The sequence below is a fragment of the Pseudonaja textilis genome, chromosome 3, assembly GCF_049901715.1.
Source record: "Pseudonaja textilis isolate UNSWEBS1 chromosome 3, rPseTex1.2, whole genome shotgun sequence".
Classification (NCBI taxonomy): Eukaryota; Metazoa; Chordata; class Lepidosauria; order Squamata; family Elapidae; genus Pseudonaja; species Pseudonaja textilis.
This window is the reverse complement of record NC_141992.1, coordinates 62,174,184-62,201,520: the sequence shown is the minus strand read 5'-3', so window position 1 is coordinate 62,201,520 and position 27,337 is coordinate 62,174,184. Positions and strand designations below refer to the sequence as shown.

At 37.7% G+C, this 27,337-nt stretch overlaps 2 protein-coding genes across 7 annotated transcripts; one reads left to right on the top strand and one right to left on the bottom strand.

The window, feature by feature from the left end:
- Positions 1-3: 3 nt before the first annotated feature.
- On the bottom strand, positions 4-6,778 carry MRPL37 (mitochondrial ribosomal protein L37). The gene is made up of 7 exons (XM_026707140.2): positions 6,302-6,778; positions 4,964-5,144; positions 3,530-3,645; positions 2,795-2,980; positions 2,427-2,572; positions 1,369-1,572; positions 4-194 (listed from the first exon to the last, which is right to left on the bottom strand). The coding sequence occupies exons 1-7, from the start codon at positions 6,684-6,686 to the stop codon at positions 117-119; spliced, it is 1,296 nt and encodes a 431-aa protein (XP_026562925.1). The 5' UTR covers positions 6,687-6,778; the 3' UTR covers positions 4-116.
- On the top strand, positions 6,302-24,026 carry CYB5RL (cytochrome b5 reductase like). 6 transcript variants are annotated; one of them, XM_026707141.2, is made up of 7 exons: positions 6,302-6,520; positions 10,753-10,932; positions 13,269-13,417; positions 16,320-16,407; positions 18,815-18,919; positions 21,515-21,718; positions 23,022-24,026. In XM_026707141.2, the coding sequence occupies exons 2-7, from the start codon at positions 10,756-10,758 to the stop codon at positions 23,223-23,225; spliced, it is 927 nt and encodes a 308-aa protein (XP_026562926.1). In that variant the 5' UTR covers positions 6,302-6,520; positions 10,753-10,755; the 3' UTR covers positions 23,226-24,026. The 6 variants fall into 6 exon arrangements, with proteins under 6 accessions (XP_026562926.1, XP_026562928.1, XP_087786077.1 ...); XM_087929951.1 differs by lacking the exon at positions 6,302-6,520 and adding an exon at positions 6,857-7,007; XM_026707143.2 differs by lacking the exon at positions 18,815-18,919.
- Positions 24,027-27,337: the final 3,311 nt, after the last annotated feature.

Here is a 27,337-nt window from a genome sequence, read left to right as displayed (position 1 = left end):
GTATTTAAAAATATCTTTTATTAAAAATAACATATCCTTTTCAGTCTTGTGTTAACTGTACATCTACTGTAGTATTTCAGGAAGAACAAGTTGAGTTTAGACTTCTTGGGACCTGTTCACACAACACCGTGCAAGTAGAGTGCCAGGAATTTTTTGAATGTGTCTGGATTGTAGCCATGTATTCCAGCAGGAATCTGTAGAGAAAAAACCCGATATTTCAATGTCTGGCACACAAATTAGGACAGCATCTAAACGTTGCACTGTGTTACTGCATTTAATGATACATTCTCTCTTTCCCTTCAAGAAAGTTTTCTTCTCGTCAATGAATCAGAAAAAAATAAGACCAGCAATGTAAGTAATAGGATTTCTGCCTTTTGGAAACTTTGACAACTGTCAACCAGTTACAATTTTCACCATGAGACAAAACACGTTAGGAATTCTGACCCAGTGTTAAAGAGATGGACATGCATTCTAGAAAGCATGTCATAGCATTAAAACGGTCCCACGTATAATGATTTATACGATCTGTTTGAACCACCCTCTAACACTGGAGATGGTTTCTGTCAAAGGACTTCCAAAATACCCTATTCCAGGGGAGGAAGATTTTTAATTTTAAAAATATTAGAACCATATTTATACTCACTGTAAATATTCCTGAAGCACTTTATACATTCAATTAGATACATATTTTTCTTTTGTAAAAAAAAAATCCAGCATACATATGGCTGGGAATGATCAAACTAAATAGGATGATTTTTTTTTAAAAAAAAACAATGCTTGATGTATAGTAGGGAACGGTCATTTCACAGGACAAAAGGCACCAGAGAGAAGGCTGTCCTTCACTGATATTAGCATACCATACAGCAGTTTGCAAGCCAAGCACAGATGACTGATGTAGTGGGAGAACCTGATATAAGTTAGGAGAATCTGGTCCCAAGCTTTGCATCCTAGTGTTGCCTAGTGGCTACATTTTGCATTAAGTATGGTTTTCAGACCAGTACAGTATGTTACAGTAATACAGCTTTGAAAACTTTAAAATAGCTTTACCATTAACGGCATTAGCCTTAAAAGCAGTTGTATGAGAGCCAGGGTGGTGTAGATGTTGGATTAGGACTAGGGAATTCATTCTCTACTGTCTGTGGAAAGCTTAAGTGCTTTTAATCAGTCACTTGCACTCTCTTAGCCCATCTACTTCATCATGTGGTTCTGATAAGGACTGAGCTCCTCTGACATAAGTCATTTTGAGCTCCTGGAGAAAAAGCCAAACATAGATCTAACCAATAATAAACATTTCCTAACCAAATTAAAAAGCTAACTGTTCTTTTGGCAATAGCTTGATTAACAAGTAATTTCACTTTCACAACATACCAGAACTATTTTCTTCTTGATTTCTGGGCGTTTCCTGGCATCCTCATACAAAAGCTGATTCTCATCCAGCCAGGCCAGGTTTTTAACACCATTGCTAGGGTCCAAATCTGTTGTGTTTAACTGAAACACTACAAAGTGGAAAGCTTGACCATTTGTACCAACACTCTGAACAACGACTGGCTTCTCCAAGACTTTGGGTTCATCCTAGGCAAGGAAAAAAAGAAAATGTATGAGAAGCTTAAGGGGAGACAAACTGGGCTGTCGCACATATTAGGAAGTTATGACTGGGCATTAGGCAGATACATGGCCATCACACCATTGTCAATTGCTGGCATGCTTTCCTGATCTATGTAACATGCAGATTCAACAAACACAAATTCCTGCTTGTATCTTGACTGATGATGACCTTGTATGTAGCAGAAAACCCACCGGTGATGTTGCCAGGCCAAATTTCCACAGCATAACAAATAGGAAAAGTAGTGCTGGCTTTTGTCATCTCCAACATTAGATGATATACCAAAACCATTTCAATCTCATGAATTTCTCTTATAGTAGTCATAACTCTTCAGGAATTACAAATGTTATAGAAATTATTAAATCTTTAACACAGGAAATTCAAAAATACATCCATCTATCTCATACATTCACAACGTTTAAAATTCCATTTGCCCGTTAAAATCCAAAATTATGTACTATGATCCTAACATCTATATGATCAGCAATATGAATTTGCTACCTTTGATCATTCTACTCAGTATTGTCAGCTCTACTACTCTCACAGTGCCTTCACGTTGATTATGTGCCTTCACACAGCCAGCCAATAAAACTCAAGTTTATTAAGAACCAAACAAGTTATGTCCTAGATTTGTAACTTTTCACCTTTCTTTTCTCGAATTCTGAAATCAAGATTTGCAGAAGCTGTATATATTTCATGTTAGCAGTTAATGGACCAATATTGATGAAGTGCAGTTAATGGAACTTTCAAGAGCAAAAATAACCAGCATCTCTTGATCAGTTATGACAAGTCATAGTTTTTCCTTCTAAATTATACTACTTACTCCATAAAGTTCCTTAGCCTTGGCTAGAGCATTCCCAAAAGCAAACATCAAAACTCTGGCTTGTAAATGTTCCGATTTCTCCCTTTTTCCACGTTCAATAGTGTAAGATGTATGAGGATAAGGATATGGGTAGTTTTTGTTGAAACCTATATAAAATTAGGGAATAATTTAGTAAAAGATCACAACTCACTGCAAAAGAAGACCATCTGCATATAATCCACAATCTTTGGACAGTTACTTAGGACATTTGATGCTTCGGTTACATTCATTCAACTCTTTGTATTAAGACTTTCTTACTCTCATATTTCATTTAGTAGATTCACATATACAAATTAAGAAATTGTGAAACTGATTGTGTTTAATCTTACCAGTGTCATTTTTTATTTTGTATACATTCTTTTCCCTAAGATCAATTATAGGTGAAATAGGATAGAAAGTTTCTAAATCATAATCTTCAGTGGCTAATATCTCATCACTGGATGCTATAGGTTGTAGACAATTTACTGCATTCAGAAGCTTTCCACCGGTAATATTAATCTGAATGAGAGTAGACTCTATAAAAGAAAATAATTTATGTTAGTTCGTTATAAGCCAGATATTATAAAAATGAGAGATAAAAAAACTTTTAATGAACACTTCCCAAATGGCTATTGTTCTTTTCCAATTCTGGAAATCATAGAGAATCTGAATAGGGACAACATCAAGTACTTCTATTGATCTACCAACCTACACTGGCTCAGCTACTATCAGAAAATGACATTTGAAATCTGAGTTTAACATTGTTCTTTGAATACAAAACTGCTTTATATTTGTTTTAACTATGCATTCTATCTTTGTAAAAAAAATCTATAGATTTTTGATAACTGGTAGTGGAATTTAATCCACCCAATGCCTGCATTGTCTCCCCACCCACACATACAAATAGATCAGTGAAGTCCCTCTTCTCTAGGAATTGTTTGCTTCAAATATGAAGAAACAAATCCTCCCCTCTATTCAGGACAAACCTTTATACCACAGAAGATAATCTGGAATATTTATCCTTAGTTTTCTGCAGTTTATTAACATTATGCTTGCCATAAAGAAAGCTTACAGTTTTAACTAACCTCGTTCCCATGTAGCTGTTGCTCTGTAGTCTTGGGACATCATTCTTTTACTCAATGAGGGGAACTTGACAGTCATTGACCTGCACAAGTGGAGCAGGTTTTCCAGAAGCACAGGACTTCAGAACAAGAGGATAATTAGATCCAAGCCAGAAGTTTCACTGAATCAGGATTTTCTTAACTGATATTTATTGTAATATTTGCAAAATGGCAAACACAAAATAAGGTGATAGTTATAAATGTACATGAGATAACATGTCATGTTTTTGTTATTAATCCAACTGGTTTTAAGTTACTGATACTTCAACTGTTACAATAAAGTTTATACAAATTATCTTAAAGGTTATAACTACAAATTATACTTATTTTCCAAATCTATTCTGCCTTTTCTAATTATAGAGAGGGACAATAATTGGGAAAGATAGAAATAATGTTATACCTTCTCTCAATATATAATCCTGAATAACCAAATAAAATTTACTGCAAAATTCTTCCCATACATTCAAAACTGTTGTTTCATTTTTTTTTCAGTTTTAAAACAAAGTCAAGAAAATACCTGCCCTTTCGAAGCCTTTTTAGAATTCCTCTTATTTCAGAAAAAAAAAAACATCCATTCATATAAAGTAATGAAGTCATAAAACTGAAATAAAACATATTTTGCACTCATTTTGTTTACCTTTTTTCTTTAAGTGATAGATTGTGGACAGTAACATTTTTAGGCAAGGCAATCAAAAACTAAACACAAGTTTAAAAAATGGTCTAAATCTCATAAGATGACCAAGTTGTATTAGATTTTGACATTCTGCGATCCTGTGCATTTTTCTCTCCTCAAAGTATGTGAGATTTTCTAATCTAATGAGGATTCAGATACTTTTACTGGGGCACCATGTTGCTTATCCTTATAAACCTTTGGAATAACAATTTGTCTATTTTTTCTTTGTAAAGTACCTTGTACATTGGCAATAACCACCTGCAGTTGCCTAGGTTAACATTTTCAAACAGGCATATGGCATTATGCAAGGAATACAAGGTAAAAGCTCAGAAAAATATTTCCCAAAATCTTGCTAGTAAAAAAAATGCTTTTATAAAATTAAAAAAATATTTATCAAACAATTTAATATGGCCATCTCATGTATGGTGACTTCACACAACTTACATGGAAGCATACTTGTACATATATCCAACACAGCATTTCTGAGTCATTTAAGAGGATGAACTACCTACTTTTACAGGCAGAAACCAGTGAAAGTATAATAAGCAGCATCTCAGAGAATGCAGCGCTCATATTTTTTACACATTTTTGGAAGCTACTGTGAGATATTATCCAATTAAACATACTTGTTTAATTTTAACTTGTTTAAAAAACTTGTTTAAAAAGAATGACAAAGAGCACCAACAACTCTGAAGCTACAAAGAAAATTTAGGCTTAAAACATACCTGTATTTATCAAAGGAAATATCTTCAGTGTCAGCCCAAAAACGAGCATGAGAAATTGCATTTAGAATTATCTCATCCTGGTCCTCCAACAGGTGAGTTATGTCATTCATGATGGTAAGTATTGGGGGAGGTAAGCCTTTGATTAGCTTTGCTTTGGTTAGCCACAATGCTTGCTTCACACCTCAAAATAAATATGTACATATTAACACAGAGAAATGAATATATGCTTTTCATGTTATACACAATACTCAATTCCCTCCATCAATGACAACTACTGTTTACTACTTCCACATCTGATTACAGAAGTAGAAAAAGAATATAATTACAAAGGCAAAGTACTTCGTAAGAGCATGAAAATGGCATAAGTACAATAAGTATAGTAAATGGATATTGGCTTGAGCTGCTATGGAAATAACCTTGCACCTAATTGGGCCAGTGTGGCTATCCTAGAATCAGATGGGACTAGTTTTTTTTTTACAATATTACATACTATCTGTTTACAGATATATGTAAGCATAGAGAGCCAACCTGATGTAATAGTTAAGGCATCAAGTTAAAAAGTGGGAGATCATGAGTCATTTAATCCCAATGGGCAATCTTGGGCCAGTCACTCTCAAGCCTTAGCAAGAGTTGCCAAGAAAAATCACACTGATTTCTCCAGGCAGTCACTGGGAGTCAACAGCTGACTCCAAGACACAAAAACAACATTAAAATATGCATACAACGAATGTCATTGCAGGTAGTCCTCGACTTACGACCACAACGGAGCCCAAACTTTATGTTGCTAAGTGAGGAATTTGTTTAAGTGAGTTTTGTCCCATTTAACCACCTTTCTTGCCGCCTTTGCTGAGTGAATCTCTGCAGCTGCAAAATTAGTAACATGGTTGTTCAGTGAATTTGGTTTCTCCATCGATTTTGTTTGTCAGAAGGTCACCAACCCTGGGAAACTGCGCATCCGAATGTAAATCCCATGACTTGTGGGGTGGGGTGGGGATGGAAATGCTGCAACGGTCGTAAGTATGAAAAACAGTGGTAAGTCGCTTTTTTCCCAATGCCGCTGTGACTTAGAACGGTCACTAAATGAACCGTTGTAAATCCGAGGGCTACCTGTATCGAAATAACGTTTTTTCCCCCCATCCCTGAGCCTCAGCCCTTGTCATACAAATAAAGATGTAGTGCCTGTTCGCTGATTTTTGCAGTTTCAACTCAAATTTACTTCAGCCCGTTTTGCCGACTGCTATTAGCATAACCGAATCGCCCCCCCCATTCGAAAGCGAGGGGGGGTGGGGCGTCCTTGACCAAGCCCCGCCCACCGCCCGCGCGCCCCCGGCAACCTACCTTCCTCCAAGCGGCTCCTGCGGTGAAACTCGTAGCAAGGCCGGCTCTTGTAGTCCGGCAGCTCTTCTAACGGAATACTCTGGCGATGGTAAGGGTCGTGCCAGCCCCTCTCCCACTTCGGGAAGGTCGGCTTGGCCAGCCAAGGCACCCGGTACATCTTCTCCGCGTACGTCACCGTGTCGAGCTCGGGTACTTGCTCCCGCACGGGCGGCGGTCTCCGTAAGTACCATGGCAGGGCACCCCCGGGCGGCGGCCCTTTCAGAGTCCAGGGTGTGCGAGGCAAGGGACGCCTGAGGGTCCTCGGCCCGTACAGGCCCCTGTTGCGGCGCTGCCCCCAGGGCGCCCAGCACCCGTCTCGCTTAACCAGCCGCCGCGCCGCCAGCATCTTCCGTCCCGGTCACTTCAGCGAAGACAGAGGGCAGCAGCCATTTTTGGATCCGGCTGCGAAAAGCATGCCGGGAGAGGAGGCGGGCAGCTTGGGTGATTGACGGCGGACGGGCGGGGCGCTTTTCCCGAGCGGGGCAGAGCTAGCGGGAGGGAGGCGGGGCTGAGCCTCTTCAATCCTTCCCGAAGGGGCGGGGCCACGCAGGCTCAAAGACTCTGGTCTCTGCTCAGTACGGGAAGAGAGCGAAGTCTTCAAGCGGCGGGCAGCCTTTATTGTCCCCAATTGTCCCGCCAACGTATGAAGAACGGTTGCAGGAATTGGGTATGGCTGGTCTAGAGAAAAGAAGGACTAGGGGTGACATCGTAGCAATATTCCACAAAGAAGACGGGGGGGTCAACTGATTTTTCCAAAGCACCAGTCCCGAAGGGAAGACAAGAAACAATGGATGGAAACTAATTGAGGGGAGAAGCAACATAGAACTAAGGAGACATTTCCTAACAGAACAATTGACCAGTGGAGCAGGTTGCCTTCAGAAGTTGTGGGTGCTTCAATAACTGGAGGCTTTTAAGAAGAGACTGGACGGTCATTTTTTCTGAAATGGTTTAGGGCAGGGGTCTCCAGTCTTGGCAACTTTAAGACTTGTGGGCGTCAACTCTGGTCCACAAGTCTTAAAATTGCCAAGGTTGGAGACCGCTGGTTTAGGGTCCCCTGCTTGAGGGGGGGGGAATGGGTGTTTGTTGGACTAGAAGACCTCCAAGGTCCCTTCCAACTCTATTCTGATTGAAGATGCCTCTGCAGTATCTTTTTCAGCTACTCCCCACCCCCATGAGTGAGGTAGCTTTCAGTCATGCTTAGCTGTACCAGCATATCAGTAGCATTTCCCCTTATTCCAATACCATCCGAGAGCCTCTGAAGGCATGTAAAATGAAGTGTGAGGTGTGTCGTATTATTTTGGAGCGTGCACCAAACAGGCTTGTTTGATTACCCACTGTTCATCTGAAAGAAATCTCTGAATGTTTTAATTGCTCTGGCCAATATTGGGAGGGACCCTAGGGTGATTTTGGAGGGGAAGTGGAGAAAGACAAATGCCATCAATCCCCTCACAAGATCTCTGCACAGCCCGTAGATCAGGGGTCTTCTTCAAACCTGGTCACTTTGAGACATGTGGACTTCAACTCCCAGAATTGGAGTTGAAGTCCACAAGTCTTAAAGTGGCTAATTTTGGAGACCCTTGGTATAGATTCACAGGATGAAGGGTTGGAAAACCTTCCAGCTTAAATCAGGGAATCTACAGTAACAGTCCTAGCTTCAATATGGCAGGCAGATGATTGACACTCACTCATTTCATTTGCATTGTGTGCATAGCACAGATTACAAGGAGCTGGATACAATCACCCAGTAATACCCATCATGTTGAAATCGGGCCAACCTATACCTGACAGATGTGTATCCTGTTTTTGTTTAACCTCCCTTCCCCTCCCCCCACCAAAAAAAATGCTAAGCCAGTCTCTTCCATGGTGAAATAACTTGCCATTAAGATGTTTTTCCTGATCTATAATCTGCTTCCTTGTATTTTAATTCCTTTGCTTCTTGTCCTGTGTCCTGGAACAATTCTGCCCTGACCTCTACTGCCTTTGAAATATTTGAAGGCAATTATTATGTTTCCCTGCCATCTTTTAATCAATAAATGTTCCCATCACTTATTGTTCTTCAGAATTTTTTCTTTTTGGTTGCTGATTTTGGTGACTCTCTCATATGGCCACAGTTCAGTTTCTCAATGCCCTTCCTAACATGCAGCGTCCAGAGTATTTGAGATGTACCTAAACAATGAGACACAGAAGAATGGGGCAGCTGATCCGCAAAAGGATTAAGTCAGCAGGATAGGGGGAATGTGGGGGATCTTGCACTTTTGACCAACTTGCTTTTTCAACAGATGTAGAGATAGTTGACATCTGAATTATTTTCTCCTCCCATCCCCGATTTTCCCAGTATTTTTCTCCTCCACACTCGCTACTCAGTTGCTACAGTTGTTGTCCTTGGCATATTGCCATTCTTCTATGCCTTTAAGCTACTTTGTTCCAAGAACAGTCATGTTTTTGGTCCATATCCCAAACAAAAAATTCCCACTGGGCATGACCAAAACAAAGCAATGTCTGAAACCAACTATGCTGCCTATGGAATACTTTTGCAGATCATTATTTTGGAAGGATATTTTATAATTGCAGTAACAACAAAATCAATAGAGGCAGAATAGGCTACAGGGAGAACAAACTTTTACCAGTGTGGTTTTTGGCCAACTTTAAGTCAATAATGAGAAAATGTCCATTGTCCAATAACCATTTAACAGGTAGAAATCTGGTACACTTGTACACTGTTCAGCCTGTCATTTTAGCACCCTGCCACAAGTTCAAATGTTCATATCCGCATATAGCAAAGTAGCTTGGGCATTTGGCTGCCTTTAATATGCAAATCCTCTTCTCAGACTCAATGTCAGCCATCCCAAGTCAGTCAGTTAGCAAAGAAAGACTCTGGAGGCCATGGCTACAAAGTGTACACTATTTACCAAGGCAATTTGATAACAGCGTAGGGAAGCTGGTTCTAACTTTTAGCCTCCAAAGCACTTGATTAACTTTTTCCTTTTGCCCCTTTACACTTGGTTATCTGTATCTGTCATTCAAACAAATTGGGTAACAGTCCCTGGGTTAGCGGGCAAGATGGTGTTGCATTCCATGTTGTGACCTTGGAACTGCTGGCGGCTCTTACGGTACCGCATGATGAGTAGTTTCAATTCCCTTGAAGCTAGCCCTCCCAGCAGCTGCCTTCCTCTGGTAGCCTTGGCAGACGCTGGCATGTTGCGAGGCATGGCTGGCATGGAATGGCAGCTCTGACACCCAGGTAGATGTCATGTCTTTGGATGTTACCAGATTCTGCCATGTTCTTGTTAAAATCAATTAAAATGGTTGATTGCTGTCATTTGTTAACTGAAATAGACATCCTCAGTGGCAAGCTACCATTTTTTTCTTCTTGACTTCTTGACAGCTCTAAATTCACAAATGTTGGGGTATCAATAGTGTACAGGTGGTCCTCGACTTACGACCACAACTGAGCCCAAAATTTCCTTTGCTAAACAAGACAGTTGTTAAGTGAGTTTTGCCCCATTTAACAAGAGCCATAGCTGTTAAGTGATTCACTCCAGTTGTTAAATTAGTTAACATGGTTTTGTTAAATGAATCTGGCTTCCCCACTGACTTTACATGTGAAAAAGTCACAAAGGGGATCACACGACTCTGCGACCCTGCAACCATCATAGATATGAGTCAGGGGCCAAGCATCTGAGCTTCGATCACATGACCATGAGGATGCTGCAATGGTCGTAAAACGATTATAAGTCGCTTTTTTTCCATGCCATTGTAACTTCTAACGGTCACTAAATGAAGTGTTGTAAGTCAAAGACTACCTGTATAATATTTTCAGATTTGGGCCATTTTAGTTTGGGTTAGAGATATAAATTTAGCTTTAACTAACAACACAATTTTATTCTTAGTTTTTAGGTTATTCCTAGTTCCTGTTTTATATTTTTTAAAACTTAATATGACTAAAAGAATGTTAGAATCCTAAACCTCCATTCACAGAAAATCAAAATTAGTGGGTTTTTTTTTTATGGTGCTACTGTTTTATCTGTTCTGATTTTTTATGCCAGTTTTGTCCCCAAAAAGGATGAAACTTCCGATCCATGGCAAGACATAGTTTGTTGTACATTAATTCATAATCTTTATTAAGAGGCTCAATACAACCCTATTGGGTTTTTTTTCACCTCAAACCTGTTAGGTAAGCTGGTCTGAATAGGATAGAGCCTAAAATGTCAAAAAACTTTATTAAAAAGGTGGCTTTTGAATGTGGCCTTTTCTCATTTAAATTCCAGTGCTGCCTAACTGCATCACAGTACATCATATGCCCTGCAGTCATTCTACACTTGATGACACTTGCTTCCATGTCTGATGCAGAAGAGAGAAATCATCCCCATTCAGTAATTTTAAATGGAATAATGTTGGATTGTGTTTTGTAGGTAATGGATCAGAGTGAAGACATCTGGCTATCTCTGAAGCCCAGAGAGCCACTGTCATCTCAGTGCTGTGGCAGTGGCTGCAAACCCTGCATTTATGATATATATCAGGAAGACCTAAAGAAGTGGGAAGAAGCCAAAGCAAAAGGAGATATAAGCCTTCTCTCCAGAAAGAAGCAGCAAGTAGATTATTATTAAAATTACTAAGGCTGTGTAAAACATTTCAAAGAGATGCTTCACAAATTGTATTCGTGTAAATGAAGCCCCTGTGTTGAAAGTGCATGCAGAGTTGTTTCATTTATCTGTCATTCCCCACAAAAGCAGCCACACAGCTCTACCAAAGGATGCAGCTGTTTCAGTACTTTGAAGGGGATGTCGTATTCATACTTTGCAAAGCACCCTTTTGAATGCCTTACCTCAGGGGTGTCAGACTCAATGCCTGTGGGCCGGATGTGGCCTGTGGGGTGCTTAGATCCAGCCCGTGGGGCCTTTGCTAGCAAAAACGGGCCACAGGGGGCCAAGGGCAGTCCCCATAAGGCCTGTTTTGGCTGGCAGGGTGCTGCAGGAGGCCAGGTGGCCCATCTCTTCCTCCCCGCCCCGCCCCCAGCTGGCCTATGGAGGACAACTACAATGCTGATCCAGTCCTCCAAGAAATCCAGTTTGACACCCCTGCCTTACGTAGACCTATTTTTTTTATTTATTTACAGCACAGATTACAGCAAACCAGAACTCTCCCTACAAGTCTTCCGATAATTAAAGATACAAAACCAGGGTGTTCACTCTCTTTTATTTTGCTTGTAATTTCTTTAAAACATCTATCAAAAAGATAAAGAAACATTTGGGATCAAAATTCAAGTAGAGGAATGAATACTAGACTCTATGTTACGCTCTGGGGAAAAATTTAATTCAAGCATTCTCCATACTGACACCTATTTTTCCCTAGATTAAGGATTACCCTGTTTTAGCTTTCTAAAATACAGTCAAGCTTCTCAAATTTCCCAGAACTGGGAAGAATGCAGAGATTTGATTATTGTATTATTAGTATTATATCTATTAAATTAATATTTAATAAAGTACAAATTAAGTCAAGATATCATATTTATAAAGATAAATAAATATATTATTAGTATTATACCTAATAAATAAGTATTGGAGGAATGCTAGAAAAGATATTATTGCAAATAAGACTTCTATTTTGTAACTGCTGTAACCTAGAACTCAGTAAAAATATCACTTGCACACAGGATGGTGCTGTACAGGTGGTCCTTGATCTATCACCATCATTGAACACCATCATGCTGGTCATTATATGAGTCACCACATTACCGTGCCTGATTTTATGGTCTTTTTTGCAGCAGTCATGAAGTGAATCACTGAGGTTGTTAAGCAAATGCCACAATCATTAAACCCATAGTGGGCTTTTTTTTTTTTTGCTAGAAATTGATCATTAGATGCTGCAAATGACTATATATGTATACTGGTTGCTGAATGTCCAAAATGCAATCACATGACCATGTGGAGTGGGATCCATCATAATTTCTAATCCAGGTTATATAAATAGCCCCGAGGAAGTCTGTTGTAACTTCAAATGATTGCTAAGCAACTTGCCATACACCAGGGACTACCTGAACAACTACAGGCTTAAACAGATTTACTTGAAGTTCTTGGAACTTACTTGTGAGTAAACAGTGCACAGATTGTTTCATGATTTTGTAAAACCAGAGGTAATGTACACAGATGGAGAAATCAGGAGAACGTGAGGGTTGACAGATAAAAATATCAGGATTATGACTTTCATTATTTGCATTGAGTTGATTGAGATTCTAGCCTGGAAGCCATTTCTCTTAGCCTCCAATATAGAATTTACAGATACTTTATTACTTTCTTGTTCAAAATGTTTAGTTCTAAGGCTAAAAAAGATTCAAAAAGAATACAGTGGTTTTCATGCTCTGAAAAATATTAAATTTATGGTATCATCAAAAATATGAAAGGAGGGAGGAGATTGGTTGTTGTTGTTTTGGAGGATGCGGGTAGGTCTATGTGAAACTGAGAAGTCTAGAAAATAAGCTTTTAACCAGATCTTTACACATAATTTTGCATGATGTCCTGGAATTATTGAAATCATTGCCAAGAGAAATATGGCAGGCAGATAGTCTGGTGTAAAATAAGGAATTGCTTTTGAAAGAAATGATGTAAGAAAAAGCAAGACAGAAAAATGTCTACATATTTTGTGTTCTACCATACCTTCTATTGCTATATATTGGAGGTTTTTTGCTTTTACTAATCTCACAGTCTTTAGGTTTCTTTCCTCATTAGCAGGAAAGGCATTGCCAAATTCAGAATTGGATACATAGGTGTTGGAATTTAAATAGGATTTCAAAAAGGGGAACCTATTGAATTAGATAATGATAGTATTTGGTTTTAAAATTTTTCTTTTTATTTGTAATACCACATTTGAATTGGCTCACAGTTTGGAGGGTATTGTTTAAAATAGTAATTATTTATTGTTGTTCTTGCAGAGTAGCAATTCAGACCTAACACCAGAAATATTTATGGCTTTCATCATAAGGTCTGTGACTCAATTGACTGAGGACACCTACCAGTACACTTTTAAATTGCCTGGAAACAGCAGCTTGGGGTTGAGTTTAGGACAACATATTGTGCTAAGGTACTGTACAAAATCTATAGCTAAATTGTCCAGAGTGTGCAATTTGTTTTTGTTTTTTCAATTTTGCTCTTGATCTGTAAAGATTTCATACTGAGTACCTCATAATTACCACACTCCCAAAGTGATTCTTTTGAAAGAATGTGTGAATTCATTGAGCTTATTAATCTTGTTAATTGTATAGCATATGCTACTTTGTAGTCGCATTTTCCTTCAACTGCATTATTATTGGGGATAGAATTAAATGTGCATACGAAAACCACTTTTTAGAAAAAGGAGGGTATAAAATTATGGTGAATTGATTGACAAGGACAATGTGATCCTGTTTTGCTATTAGGTAAATAAAATGTAGTATAAAACTATCTCTTTGTCAATGTATGTATTTATTATAATTGTATTTTGTCATTTCTCCAAGAAATTCCAAAGAATTATAGGAACTTTCAATGTCCCAACAATTATTAGTTATTAATTATTTATTAATAGATTAATTATTAGTTAAAGTAACTGGCAGGATTTGCCCTATGGACATATTGTTAGATAGTTGTGCAATGTGCTGAATGATCTGTGAGCCATTAAAATAGTCATATAAATAAACCTGCTATTAGCAAGCAGTTGCATTAAGCTTATACAATTGTTTTGGTAGGTAGATGTTTCACGTAACTTAATAATGATAATAATATGGACTGTATAGAACTCCACAGCTATCAGTTATTGATTTTCACTTGACAGATAATGGAAGTTGACAAAGATATTCTGTGTCAAGTCACTTTCTAGTTTTTGAAATGACTGCACTTAGATCCATTTCTATAAATGAATATCACCAACCTCAGGACAAAAACTCTGGCTTTCATGATTAAATCATCATTTGTATCACAGAAGTTATAGTCTGCAAGACCATTTTTGCTATTCGGGGTTATTTCTAAAGCTGTTATTCGATATTAACATTTTGGAAAAATAACATGGTAATACAACCAGAAAATGAGAACAAATACATACATCTCTACCTACCTACCTATCAGGCTTAATAATGAAACTTGTATCTTGCAAAGATGTTAGACCTATCTTAACCACCTGCTTATTTTATACTGCATAGTCTACAGTTATATGATATGTGATAATGAATCTAGGTGAATGAATATTCCTACACTATCAAGGAGCAAATTGTCCAAGATTTTCTATTTCCAAAATTCCTCAATTCTGGCATTTAATATTTGAGCCCTTGGGACTTTTAAAAGCATTCAAGAATATTAATGAGAAAGATTTGATTAAAGTATTTTGTCTGTGTATTCCTAATAAGTCAAGGAGTAGCCCCAGAAAGTGTCAGTGGTGATGGAAAATGCTGGTGGAAGAGCTGCAGCAAGGGCCAGAATGAAGGCTAACACAGAGAAGAAGCCTACTATATAAAACCACCAGATGCCAGAACTGGTAACTTCAACTAACTGACAGTGCCCTGTTAATGGCCTGGTTGGAATTGGGAAACATTACCCTTAGTTTTGGATGTGGTAGCATTCAGGACACACCTCTGGCCTAAAGATTATCGTGGACTCTCAGCTCCTATTTATTTAGTGGATGACAACTATGGCCTGGAGGATCTTTTTATAGATCTATTTGCTGCGCCAGTTATGCTTATTTCTGAACCAGGAGGTTCATGGTCACATGACATATTCACCTTGGGTACAGATTATTGCAATCCACTTTAGAGTGGATTGTCCCTGAAGATCATTCAATTGTCCAAATGCTGCAGTACAGGCAGTTATGGGCCTACCATAGTATGTCCATATAATACAGGGGTGTCAAACTCATGTCATCACGGCGGCGTCATGTGACATATCAGGACCTTTTTCCCCTTTACTAAACTGGGTGTGGGCATGGCCAGTGCATGATCCATCTGGCCCACAGGCTGTGAGTTTGAAAGCCCTGATGTAATGCTTCTGCTTTGTGGACCGCACGACACTACTTGCCAGCAAGCTTCTGGATATAATTCAAGGTGCTGGCTATTACCTACAAAGAACTTCATGGCTTAGGCCTCATTATTTGAGGGACTGCCTGTTTCCCATGGTTTCTGCTTATCCTGTCTATTCAGGCAGAGTTGTCATGCCCCATGTCCTATCTGCTGAGAATGTGTCCTGATGTAATCCCAGAAGCATGCTTTCTCTGTAATAGCTCCTGCCCTGCGGAGCAGCTTTTCTTAAAATTTAAGAATTTTAAGACCTAGCTGTATCCTAGGATTTGTGCCAGGGGACTGGAGGGCTCCTTTGCTAGGTGAGAGATTGATTGTGGGTTATTCCCCTCAGGTTAACCATTGTGTTTCTCTGGATCAATTGTTTTTATACTTGGTTTTTATAATTATTTACTGCCCAATGTTGTCCAGAATTGGCTGGCTTATAAATACAATATATAAATACATTTCATTGGAAAAACATTAGGCTGTTAAGCATAGCAGGTATCATTTGTTAACTTTTATTTCTACACATTGGTTATTTATTCTTTTAACAATGGTGCCAGGATGAAAACCCTTTTCTGCTGCAAACTATTAATAGTCCTCACCTTCCCCAGTGTTGTTCTTTTCTTACTTTGCAGCAGCAGAGCAGTACAACATAAAATACCATGTCTGGCTTTAGGAAAGGGAAGAATTGTTAAGGAGGTAATATAACTGTGTTGAAGAAAAAAAAAGCCTATTTCAATACTTGGATCTCTGCGATCTTACTGCAAAATGGGAGGGAATAATCTGTTGTTTGGCTGGCAGAAGATAACCCATGGAGATGAGGAAGGCAGCCTGCAGTGCTTTTCAGACTGCAGCCTTTGTTACGAGAACCCCGTACAGGACTTACAAGAATTGTTTGAGATTCAAATCAAGATTCCATCCCTTGATCTTTGCTCCTTTTCTCATTTTTTTCTCCTTCAGAGGAGTAGTGAATGGTTTGGAGGTTCAGAGAGCTTATACTCCAATTACGCCTGTGAATGCCGAAGGGTTCTTTGAAGTTTTAATAAAGGTAAATAGGTGCCTTTGTTCTATAAATTAACAGCTTGACACAGCAACAGTCATCTTTTATGCCCCAAGAGTGCTCGGCTTTGGCTTTTTAGAACTGGGGGGGCTTGCCATTAAAGTTTTGATTTGTTGGTATTCCCTTTGCCCCATACCAAGCCCTACTCAAACCTAGGCAGTAAGACAAAGCAGTAAAATGGAATAACAGAGCTGATTTGTTTCAATATGGTCTCTGTTACTGAAATGAAATATGTATTCCTGCAACTTAAAAAAAGATTGTTAGAAACCAAGGTATGAACACCCTAGTGGAAAACAGTTTTTGTTGCAGTAGATCCTTGAAGCAAATCATAATGAGCCATCAAATTCCCTTCTGCTCATTACTAGGAGTTTGAACTCCTCAAGATTTTACCATAGGTGCTAGTTTTTCTGGTGTCAATATACTTCTTTAGAAATGTTAAAGTTGTACAAGACAACCATAGATAAATCTTTCTGAACCCTAGAGGGTCTAAACATGAAAAACGATTGCAGGAATTGGGTATGTCTAGTTTAATGAAAAGAAGGACTAGGGGTGACATGACAGCAGTGTTCTAATATCTAAAGGGCTACCACAAAGGAGGGGGGTGTCAATCTATTCTCCAAAACACCTAAAGATAGAGCAAGAAGCAATGGATGGAAACTAATCAAGGAGATGTCTGATCTAGAAATAAGAAATTTCTTGACAGAACATTTAATCAGGGGAACTTCAGAAGTGCTCCATCACTAGAGGCTTTTTAGGACAGATTGGACAAGCAGGAGGTTCAATTAGAAGACATCCAAGGTTCCTTCCAACTCAGTTATTCTGACACGTTTTACTATATTTAATCTGTATTTACATTATCTTTATAGGTTGACTGTGCTTGCTTATTACATAGATTTTTTTTGTATTACAATAATAGTAATAATGATTGTAATAATGCTTACCTTTCCTATAGAACCTATTCAACCCATTGAAACCATTGTTATTCTCTGTCAGTAACAAAAGAGATGGAAACGCCCATCATTTGTATAGCTCGGTGTAGATTGTTGTGTCTCTTAATCCAGACAATTTTGGAAAGTAGTGTATTATTAATAGTAGTATAATTATTACTGCTTTTACAACTAGCGGTACTATCCCAAGTGCAATTCAAATGTCACTGTGTTCCATGATTAGAGCACTGCAGTACAGCTAAGTGTGCATGAGTGGTGATTTTCTTTCCTTATCCTTATTTTTGAAGTATTCTTTAATACTATGATTTTTTTGTATGTGTGGGGTGGTGGTGGTGGTGGTGGTGGTGGTGGTAAAACCCGGTATAGAGTTTTTCTCTGCAGGATTTTTTTCTTCTGTTATTTAAAAGACTTTATTATAAACCAGTTTGATTGTTTCTGCATTGAGATGAAGAATAAATCTATTCTTAATACATTTTCTCCCTTGAAACCAATATTCCATTACATGAGATACATAGCAACTGAAGTCTTGATTCTCCAACCTCTTTAATTTAATTCCATTTTCTTCACTGTGGCTAGACTTGCCAACGGTTTTTAACATGACACAGTTTTTTACCCTAAAAGCAGTCTAATACCACATGCAAAATGTAACAGTAGAAATTACCATTGATAAATTAGAATAAATCGTTTATTTTAATTGCTAGGTAAAAACAATGCAAATTTAAGGAAGAGGAATCTATAACATGTACAGTGAGTTACACTATAATAAATATTTAAATTTTAAAGGTGCTACACAAAATTCTGTTATTTTGCTAGATTCCCGTTGGAAGTTATTTGCCCAAAATTTAGGCACAATAACATATAAATTGGCAATCTTGGTTTTCATTATCCCACTTCTTTTGTTATGCATGAAAATCTTTCCTACCAGTGTTACTTATGAATATTTGAGGGTTTCAATTGTGAACAAATTTCTGTATGTCACAGATCCATTTCTACTCAAAATTCATAACTGAAAGAAGACTCAAGGCAAAATAACACAACTGGAATTTTACTTCTTAGAATGTTCTCTTGTTTCTATAAATACACAGAAGATGAATGGTTACTTGCAGCTGCTGCCAATTAGTATATCTACTAAATAAAAAATCTTGCTTGCAAATTGTAGTTTGAGCAAGTTTAAAAATACTTATGCAGTTTTTCTGCACAATTAGGAATAAAAGCAAAAGACAACGTTTAATTTAAATCTAATGTAATGAAGCATTGCACACAAATGCTAGATTTAAGTATCACCCTGATTTAATTTTTTCCCCATATTCATATGTACCCAACTGCTTTTTTTAAAAAAAGTCACATGAGTTTCAATTGAGAAGATGCGAATTACTGGTTCAAAGTTTGTATTCCCTCTCTTATCTTTTTTTTTTATTTGTTTCTTTGGCTCTTGTTTCTTTTGAAAGTGCTATAAAACTGGACTAATGTCCCAATATATAAAATCATGGAAAACAGGAGACACCATTTTTTGGAGAGGACCATTCGGAGCTTTTCCTTATACAGCCAATCAGGTAATATCTATAACAGATAGCAAACAGCCACTGACATTGATTCATTTTTGGTTTTTGAAAAATGAAGAAAAAAATCCATAAATCAATTTCCTGTTTCCTGAATTTTTCCTGTGTTTGTTTGTTTACCATAATGACTTAGAAAATACAGTAAACAATCAAGATTTGCAATGTGTTAAAGTTAGTGTATTTTTCTTCTAGAAAAAGCATATCTCTGAAATAGTTATTTGCTTCTGAGCGTGTACTGTAAGTTTGCACTGGAAATGTATGAATCTGCCCTGACCATCTAGTCCTAACTCTAGAAATATCATCAGTTCTTGTGCAACTTTTAGATTGGGGGATTTAATCTTTTTTTCTGGATTTTCATCTATGATTTCTCCTTTCAACTACTTACTGCTAAATTCTTCCTAGCGTTATTCCCACACTGCGGCAGGCTTAACTACTTACCACTAAATATCTAGTGATTATAGAATTACTACTGGTGGTATTTGCTTTGTTCACATACAATGTTATGCTGTCATGACTTCACTAAGGCAAAGGCAAATATTGTACCTCAGTAGTTATGTATGAAACCAAAGTAGGAGGAGTATCATACCTACCTTTGGCTGGGAATTAGGGGAATTATAAGACTGCTATATCTAGAGAGCTTCATATTGGAGGAGGGTGGGGGTAACGCAATGTGGACTAATATACAGAGAGTTCTAGGTAACTGGATGTTGCCAGATATTATGATTATTATTTTGGAATCACTAACAACAGGTGTACTTTGATTATATGTAATTTATTCCTGTAACTTAAAGTCTTGGATTAAACAGCATAATAGCCATAGGATATCTGATTGAAGATTTTGAAAATGTCATTTATTTGAAGTCATACAATAGTTTAAGAGGGTCACAAAGTGTAATTTGAACATAGCCATACATTTTCTACATACTGGACCAACCAATTTTGAGAATAGTAGAAATATATCAGTAAACATTGTCATTATTTACTATAATTTTTCAAATTTGAAAAAGAAAAATTGTAGCATACAACTGAAGTACATATTCACATCTATCAGTGTATGATCCTATGGCAACATTACCTATACTGTAAATAGAGGGGAGAACGCAAATACTTTCCAAGTACAAAATTCAATAATGTGGAGTTTCCAACCTTGGCAACTTTAAGACACAGGCACTTCAACCCCCAGGATTCCCCAGCTAGCATGGGAATTAAAGTCCATGTGTCTTAACGTTGCCAATGTGGGGAAATCCTGTGGTAATGGAATCACAGCCCGATCCCACTGCACATGCAATTAAAGGCAAATCGTCTAATGCAGTCACCCTGGAACATTTATACAGCCAGATTAAATAATGCTACTTACATATGAAGTTAAACGGATAATTCCAGCATGGTCCTAGTCCCCTTTATTTGAAAGCAGTGCTCATCAAGCTCAAGCAATGGGTTAAACATGTATAGGGCTGTGCTAATTAATAGCTAACAGCATCGTCTTCTTAAGATCTTGCTAGTCATCCTTCTTCAGACATCATTCTGAATACAAAATTATGTAGTTATAAAGCAGTCATCCAAATAAATAATGATCTTATGGATTTTTTTATTAACTAGATAATTTAAGGCTGAAATCTAAAATTCACTTGCTAAAGAACATTACATAAGTATTCCTTTGGTCCTGTATATAGGTTTATACTGCAAATGTTCATCTGAAACAAAAAAAAACATATTTCTTTGTTGGTGACACATATATGTACCTTAGGTGGAGTCATCTAGCACGTTCTGATCTAAATCGAAGTAATATAAAACCAAATTCTCCTTTTGTTAGTTTAAATCTGACCACCATTCTTTATTATTTTGTAATTAAAGAGTAAACTCTAGTTTTACACTGTTGCAACTTTACAGTAAGGCCTTGCACCAGTTGCATCCACTCTGCACTGTTCTTTCTCTCCTTATTTATAGAGGAAGGTCTTTAAAACATTCCCACATAGAGTTGTTTGTGAGCTAGGAGGGTGATGGTGTTTTCCAATCAATCGCTCTGATGGAATTGGCAGCATTGTTCTATTATAAAAAACAAGAGCCACTCGTATATGTGCATCATATGCCATACATGCAGGTGGCATATATGTGGGCATGTAGGTATATGCAGAATTTTGTATTTATTTTGTCATGTTTATGTAGTGTATATTGGAAGTGGCGACCCTTTCAGAGCTGTATGCAACAAATTTTCATTATAATGTATACCGATTAGCGTACATTCAAAGTGACAATAATGTTATTCTAAGTCTATAGGGGCTAAGTTTGCAGTACAAAAGGGTGATGCTGCTTTCATTAAATGGACAACAAAGAGAAGAGCTGTGGATGCTTACACAACAATTGACTCTTTCTTAGGAACACAGGGATAACACTGAGGTTCAGTCTAGGAATAAGAAAACATTGAACGCAAATGGATTCTCAAGATATTTGAATGTCACTCCTTTCTACTCCATCCCTTTCCCTAACAGAAAATGATGAAGTGGTATCATAAATTCATCTTGCAAAATATTTGGTTTCCTTTTTTTTGATGACTTAAGACACATTTGCTACATTTTGTTTCATTTTTAGTATGGAGAACTCCTCATGCTCGCTTCTGGGACAGGCATAGCACCAATGCTTCCTATTATCCAGTACATAACCGAAAATGAAGATGATGAGACTTTTGTAACTCTGATAGGCTGCTTCAGAACTTTTGAAAATATTTACATGAAAGCTCTTCTTCAAGAACAGTCTCGATTCTGGAACATCAGGACATTTTATGTATTAAGCCAGGTAAATACTTGATTGGGAAATTGTCCTTTGGTATTTCTGAGACAATCCCTTCATTTGATTTTGGGCTTTGCAAATGGTAGGTGATGAATTCATGACAAACTTGTATTCTCAATGTAACTCTGTATTGTAGCTTAACAGCAGAGTACGTGTTTGTCATGCAGAGTGCCCAGGTTCAATCCCTGATGACTCCAGGTAGGGTTAAGAAGGATTTCCTGATTGAAGCTCTGCAAATGCAGCACCAATCTTTGAAGATAAAGTTTGATCAAACAGATGCAAATTTATTTTTTTCATGCCTTCACTATGTGAGATCCCTTCACCAGGCACCCCAGAGAGAGGTCAATCCTGTATTGGTAATAAGCGCTGGAACGCACTCCTGCAAGAGTCAGCTCAGACCCCTTTCCATTTTTGAAAAGAACTTCCTCTCCACCTGATCCCCTTTTAAATAGTTTTAGCACTTTAGTGATCTAGCTGCAGCATCTCTACACACATCTACATTAATTCAAGGCCTGAGATCCCAAAGTAGTTTACTTCCTATGTTGTAGATATTGGGTTAGAGCAGGCAACAAGAAGAACTTGTTCAATTCTGGAGCCAGTTATTTTTGGGGCCCGATTCAGGTTTTTTCATGCTACTTTTGGAGAACACAAAGCAGCTTAACAATCTATACAGGACGGCTAACGGTCCAGTGCCATTTTTCCCATTTCTCTCTTTTTTTTCTATGTTTTTTTTCCTTCTCTACATTTTCTGTCTTCCTACAAATACATAAATCCTGTGCATTTCTTATGGCACAAATGGAGCTTCTGAGACAGTAAACTACTTATTCCATATTAACAGCATTACAGGGCATATCTGAGTGACATTTTCAAGCAATTGTTTCAGAAGTCATCACACTATTCAGACTTCTGCTTTGATCAGCTAGTTTGAAGGAAGAGTATGATTTTTGGGTTTAACCTGATAAAGGTTCAATCTTTCTTGTATGAATACATTTTCTTCACCTTCGGATCAATTTAACTATGCATTACGTATTAGCCAAGAATGACAATGATCCAGCTAAAGTTAGTTGTGACTAATTTAGCTGGATTTGGACTATTAAATTAGGAGCTTCTGTGAAGCATTTTAAAACAGAAGAGTAGGACTCTATTTTAAAATAAAGTCTCTACAAATCTAATGACTGTGTTAGACAAACAAGACTGGTTCCATTGATGTGAGGTTCTGAAAATGCATTTTGAAGTCTTAATTTAGAATTTATCATATATTTTTGTGAATTTTGCGAATGTTGCACACGTTATCTATTTTTCCTTTTAGGAACAGTCACTTAAAAATCTGCCATGGAGCTTTCGAGAGATTGCACACCTTGGTCGAATAAATGAAAACCTGATTAAGAGTATGGTGAACACATGTAGAAGGAAACCCTTTGTACTAGTATGTGGCTCAGTGACATTTAATGAAGATATGGAGAAGTGCTTGAAAGCAATTGGTTTTGAAAAAGAGTCATATTTTATATTTTAAATTACTTCAAATGAAGTGGGTATCTTGGCTACAAATATTACTAATGGACAGGTCTACTGAACTATTTTTAAAAATTTATATGATGTATATAAAGAGTTTTATGAATGGTTTCATAAATTAACATTATTTCAGAGCTAATTATATTACTATAATTCAGTTTGTTGCAAATTTATGTAAAATTTCTCTGTCTTTTGTGGGAATATTGAGATCCCCATACATTGGGTGCAGTATATACAGTACAGGAACAAGGATCAGAGTCACCGTTTTGATTTTCCAGCTATTGATCTGAGTTGGCTGAAAATCTTTCTCCATGCCAAGCTAAACCACATGCACAAATTACACTATGGAAACATATCTCTTTGTTTGTTGTCTGTGGAAGATATCCAAGCAGAACATTCTGCTGTGCAGCTGTATAGTATCAGCATTCTGCTTTATCAGCATTTTTTGAAAAATTATTTTAAAACTTGAAGGACGCTTTGTGAATCTTGCCCCAGTACACTCTAAATCCACTGGATTGCCACTTGTTTAAGAATCACAATAACTGGAAACAGTGGGTTCCAGTATTATTTTATTCCTATTAATTTAAATATACAGTGCATTTGTGAAATATCCCCCTAACAATTATTTTGCTGGCAAAGCAGTAATTGTTCTAATAAATAACAGAATAAATAAATAGAATTGCATTTTTTTTTCCACAGTAAGTCTCCAAATCATGCTGGTTATGATTTTTTTTCCAGTTTGTTTTTGTTTATCTATTATGGAGCACTGAATACAATAAAAACTAGCTGATAAGAATTTTAACTTTTTCATTTTAACTTTTATTGAATCTATTAATACCCATTCAAACCCAGGTAGCAAAATCTATACCACAGTAAAAGACTGAAACAGTTTCATTTTATATCATAAGGGCGACATCTGATCTGTTTTAGGGGAAAACAAATTGATCACTAAACCAAGGAAACCTGACATTTTAGCCTAATGGAAAATTGCATTGAGTTTTGTTTCAGTCATGGAAACTGCTTTGCGAATAGAAAATGCCCCGATCTTTGTGAATATACTTTTCCCAGTAGCGATAGAATAATCTATAAAACTTTGCTTCTAAGTAGAGAAAGGTTATAGTTCGGTGTCTGCTTTTGTACATAATAAGTCCGTCATATCTTTATTTAGCCTAATCTTAAAAAGGTAGCTCAGTGGTCTGACGCAAAACAATGCAAAGCCTCATATCTTTGAATATTCAGTACAACATAATGTACGTATTGAACATGAGACTATGGTTTTGGCTGGGAGGAATTTATATGAAATATATAACCTATTATAGCTATTAATTAGGCAAGATGTAGGATAAGAGTCTAGCAGCTGCTGAGGAGAAGAAGCAGGAGCGGTCAAGGCCAGCTGCCCTGGAGAAATCAGGAGATGCAGTGGTGGGATGGAAGGGACTGGGGTGGGAATGAAAAGCGACTGGCTAAGAAGGCAGGGATGCAAGCAAGAATCATTCCTACGCTATTAGGGTTTGTTTTGTAGGGAACACCTGCAATTTTGGGCTCACACCAATGAACTATGATGTGTGTGCTATTAAGATATTGGAATAGGAGAGGGAATATCCAGTTTCTAATCTCTCTTAAAGCCAGCTTGATAACCTTGGGCCAATCACTCCCTCTCTGCTCAATCAGCAAAAGTCCCATGTTAGAACTCCCATGTTGTGCCATGCAAAGCAATTGAACCCTGCAAATTAATTAGGAAACGTGTGTGTGTGTGTGTGTGTGTGTGTGTGTGTGTATGGATGGATGGATGGATGGTATTCAGCTTTGTTTGGGTATTTTCCCATGTCGTTATAGTTGTGTATTTAAAGTTGTAGCAATGTTTTGGCAGAATCTCATCTGCTATCATCAGGCTTCCGTATAGTGTTCGTCTGACATTATATATATATATGCTTTGTTATGAAGTCTAGTTATTAGATCACTAACAAGAAGATACATTTTAAGGGTATAATTTTAAATAGGGATATTATATTACAGTCCCGTGGGCTTCTGGGAAAGACCAGTTTTCTGGATCCTCGTCCCACTTTCTGGTTATGCAAGGTTTTGCTTGTTGCTGACATATATCAGTTCACCAGGCGATTTTCACAGATCAAAGTAGTCTTGATTATTTTCAAGTTTTAGATGCTTCTCGGATAATTTCAGAGATTAATTTGAAGGTGTATTTTGTTTAAATCCCGCCACTTGGAAGGTTGGAGTAGATTTTGTTAAATTATCAAAGTATCTTAATCTCTTTGCCCCCATCATTTTCACTCTTACCTTTTCCACAAAGCAGCAGATTTCCAAAGTAGACAGCTAACAAGAGGACCCTTGTTGGCTTCCCTTCCCCTCCCCCTCCCCCTCTGTCTACTGACTGACAAATGGTTGTAGCCCCATTTAAGACATAGTTTGTGCAGCACAGGCACCAGGTCAGGAGAGGGTGAAACATGTCACGAGGCTGAAATACGATGTCTCCTGGGATCAGGTCACAGCTGGTGTTTCTGTGCAGATTGCATGCCCCCTCTCCTGGCTGATCAAACCCATTGTGTCTATTGTGTGCGGCAAACTGCAAAAGCTGGAGACACAAAGCAAAATGAGAGGAATGAAGAAAAACTAGATGAGCAGAGAGCTCCACAGGGGATGTTGCCGGGCAGGAAGGAAGGAAAAAGCAAATCAAGTCATATTTTTGAACCAGCAATTACTTGTTTATGGTGGAGATAACAGTAGTACATCTGCATCTTGACATTCTCTTTTATTCAGATCTGCAAAATAAACACAAGATGTGATATTGCCTGGAAAAGAAGGGAAGCTAGAAACGGCCACGAGTCCTGATCCTGACTGAGACCTCTTTAGGATCAGAGGTGGAGAATACAAAGCTTGTGGAAAGCCTCCTATCTGAAAAAATCAGTTTGAGCATAGGGTTCTGGGTGTAAACTAGCCCATCTCTCTTCAGTTTGGACTTCAGGCCCAGAAAGTACTTCACAAGAGCAGATCATTCCACCATGAGAACAACGAAGGTGCAGCCTGGATTTAGGTGGAACTTACTGCATGACCTTTACTGCTCTCCTGCAGAAGTCAAATGCTGAAAACAATATTTGTGCCATCCTTCTTTTGTTTCAATCTGAACCCTCCTTCAGCTGTTTATCCGGTCTCTTGAACAGTGACCTGTCCCTTGGCTATTCCTTGCACCTGCCTCACTAGAATCTGGTATGGTCTCTGCTGTTTTCACCCCGGGTTATCTATTCAGCTTAGCCGTTTCTCTTCTCATGTAGATTTTGAATTGCTTCTTAGACAGTGCAGTTTGTCTCTACTCCTTGGCCAAGGTACAAGGACGCTTTTTTTTCAGTATGGGTCTCTCTGTGTAGTTTCAGTCAAAGGGACCAGAAGCAATAGACCAGGCTGGCTACGCTGCAGAAGTATAAGGAAAAGAAAGTCACCTCATCCGTGTTCAGTATAAATGCTGAGACTCAGTTGACAGTGCCCAGTTGAGAATTGTTTGACTTTTGATACGCAAAAAGACAATTCGGTGTTTGCTTCTAAGCATGTATTATTGGAGTTTATGTGCTAGTATTTCTGGAAATGTATTGAGCAATGTAGTAAATGCAGATGGATTTGTGAGTTATGTTTTGGTTGAGTCAATTTTTTAATCTTTATTCTAATATCAGGTTTGCAGGACATCTAATAATTTAAAAAAATAGATAAAATTACAAGCGTCAGTAAAGCATTAAGCCTTATTGAAAAGAGCATCATAAGAAGATCTTTCAAAATGAAACCCATTTTGACTTCAAGCAATCAAAGGACTTCTCAATGGTATTGTATTTATTTACTGGCAAATAAATTGAGAGTTTAAGCAAATATCTAGGACTTACTTAGTACCTACTGTGTGGACAGTTACATGAGGTTATGACCAATCTTGGATGTCCTGAGGGAATCCTACATTCTTTGGAAAACCCAATGCTGTGTAAACATGTCCAAGTTTAATTTTAAATGTTAAAAGAGAGATAAGATCTTGTTTTGTCACTTCACAAAATTGAAACCCCCTTATGGATTTTTGGGGAGGAAACAGGGAAATTTGGCTAGCCAAATTTATTATTTGTT

Coding starts and splice junctions, on each gene's coding strand:
- MRPL37 (XM_026707140.2), bottom strand. CDS start 6,686: ATGCTGGCGGCGCGGCGGCTGGTTAAGCGAGACGGGTGCTGGGCGCCC. Junction 2,981..3,529: donor AACAGCTACATGGGAACGAG/GTTAGTTAAAAC, acceptor TTTCTTTTATAG/AGTCTACTCTCATTCAGATT. Junction 195..1,368: donor TCAAGAAGAAAATAGTTCTG/GTATGTTGTGAA, acceptor TTTTCTCTACAG/ATTCCTGCTGGAATACATGG.
- CYB5RL (XM_087929951.1), top strand. CDS start 6,984: ATGAAGAACGGTTGCAGGAATTGG. Junction 7,008..10,752: donor AGAACGGTTGCAGGAATTGG/GTATGGCTGGTC, acceptor TGTGTTTTGTAG/GTAATGGATCAGAGTGAAGA. Junction 18,920..21,514: donor TTCCTTATACAGCCAATCAG/GTAATATCTATA, acceptor TTTCATTTTTAG/TATGGAGAACTCCTCATGCT.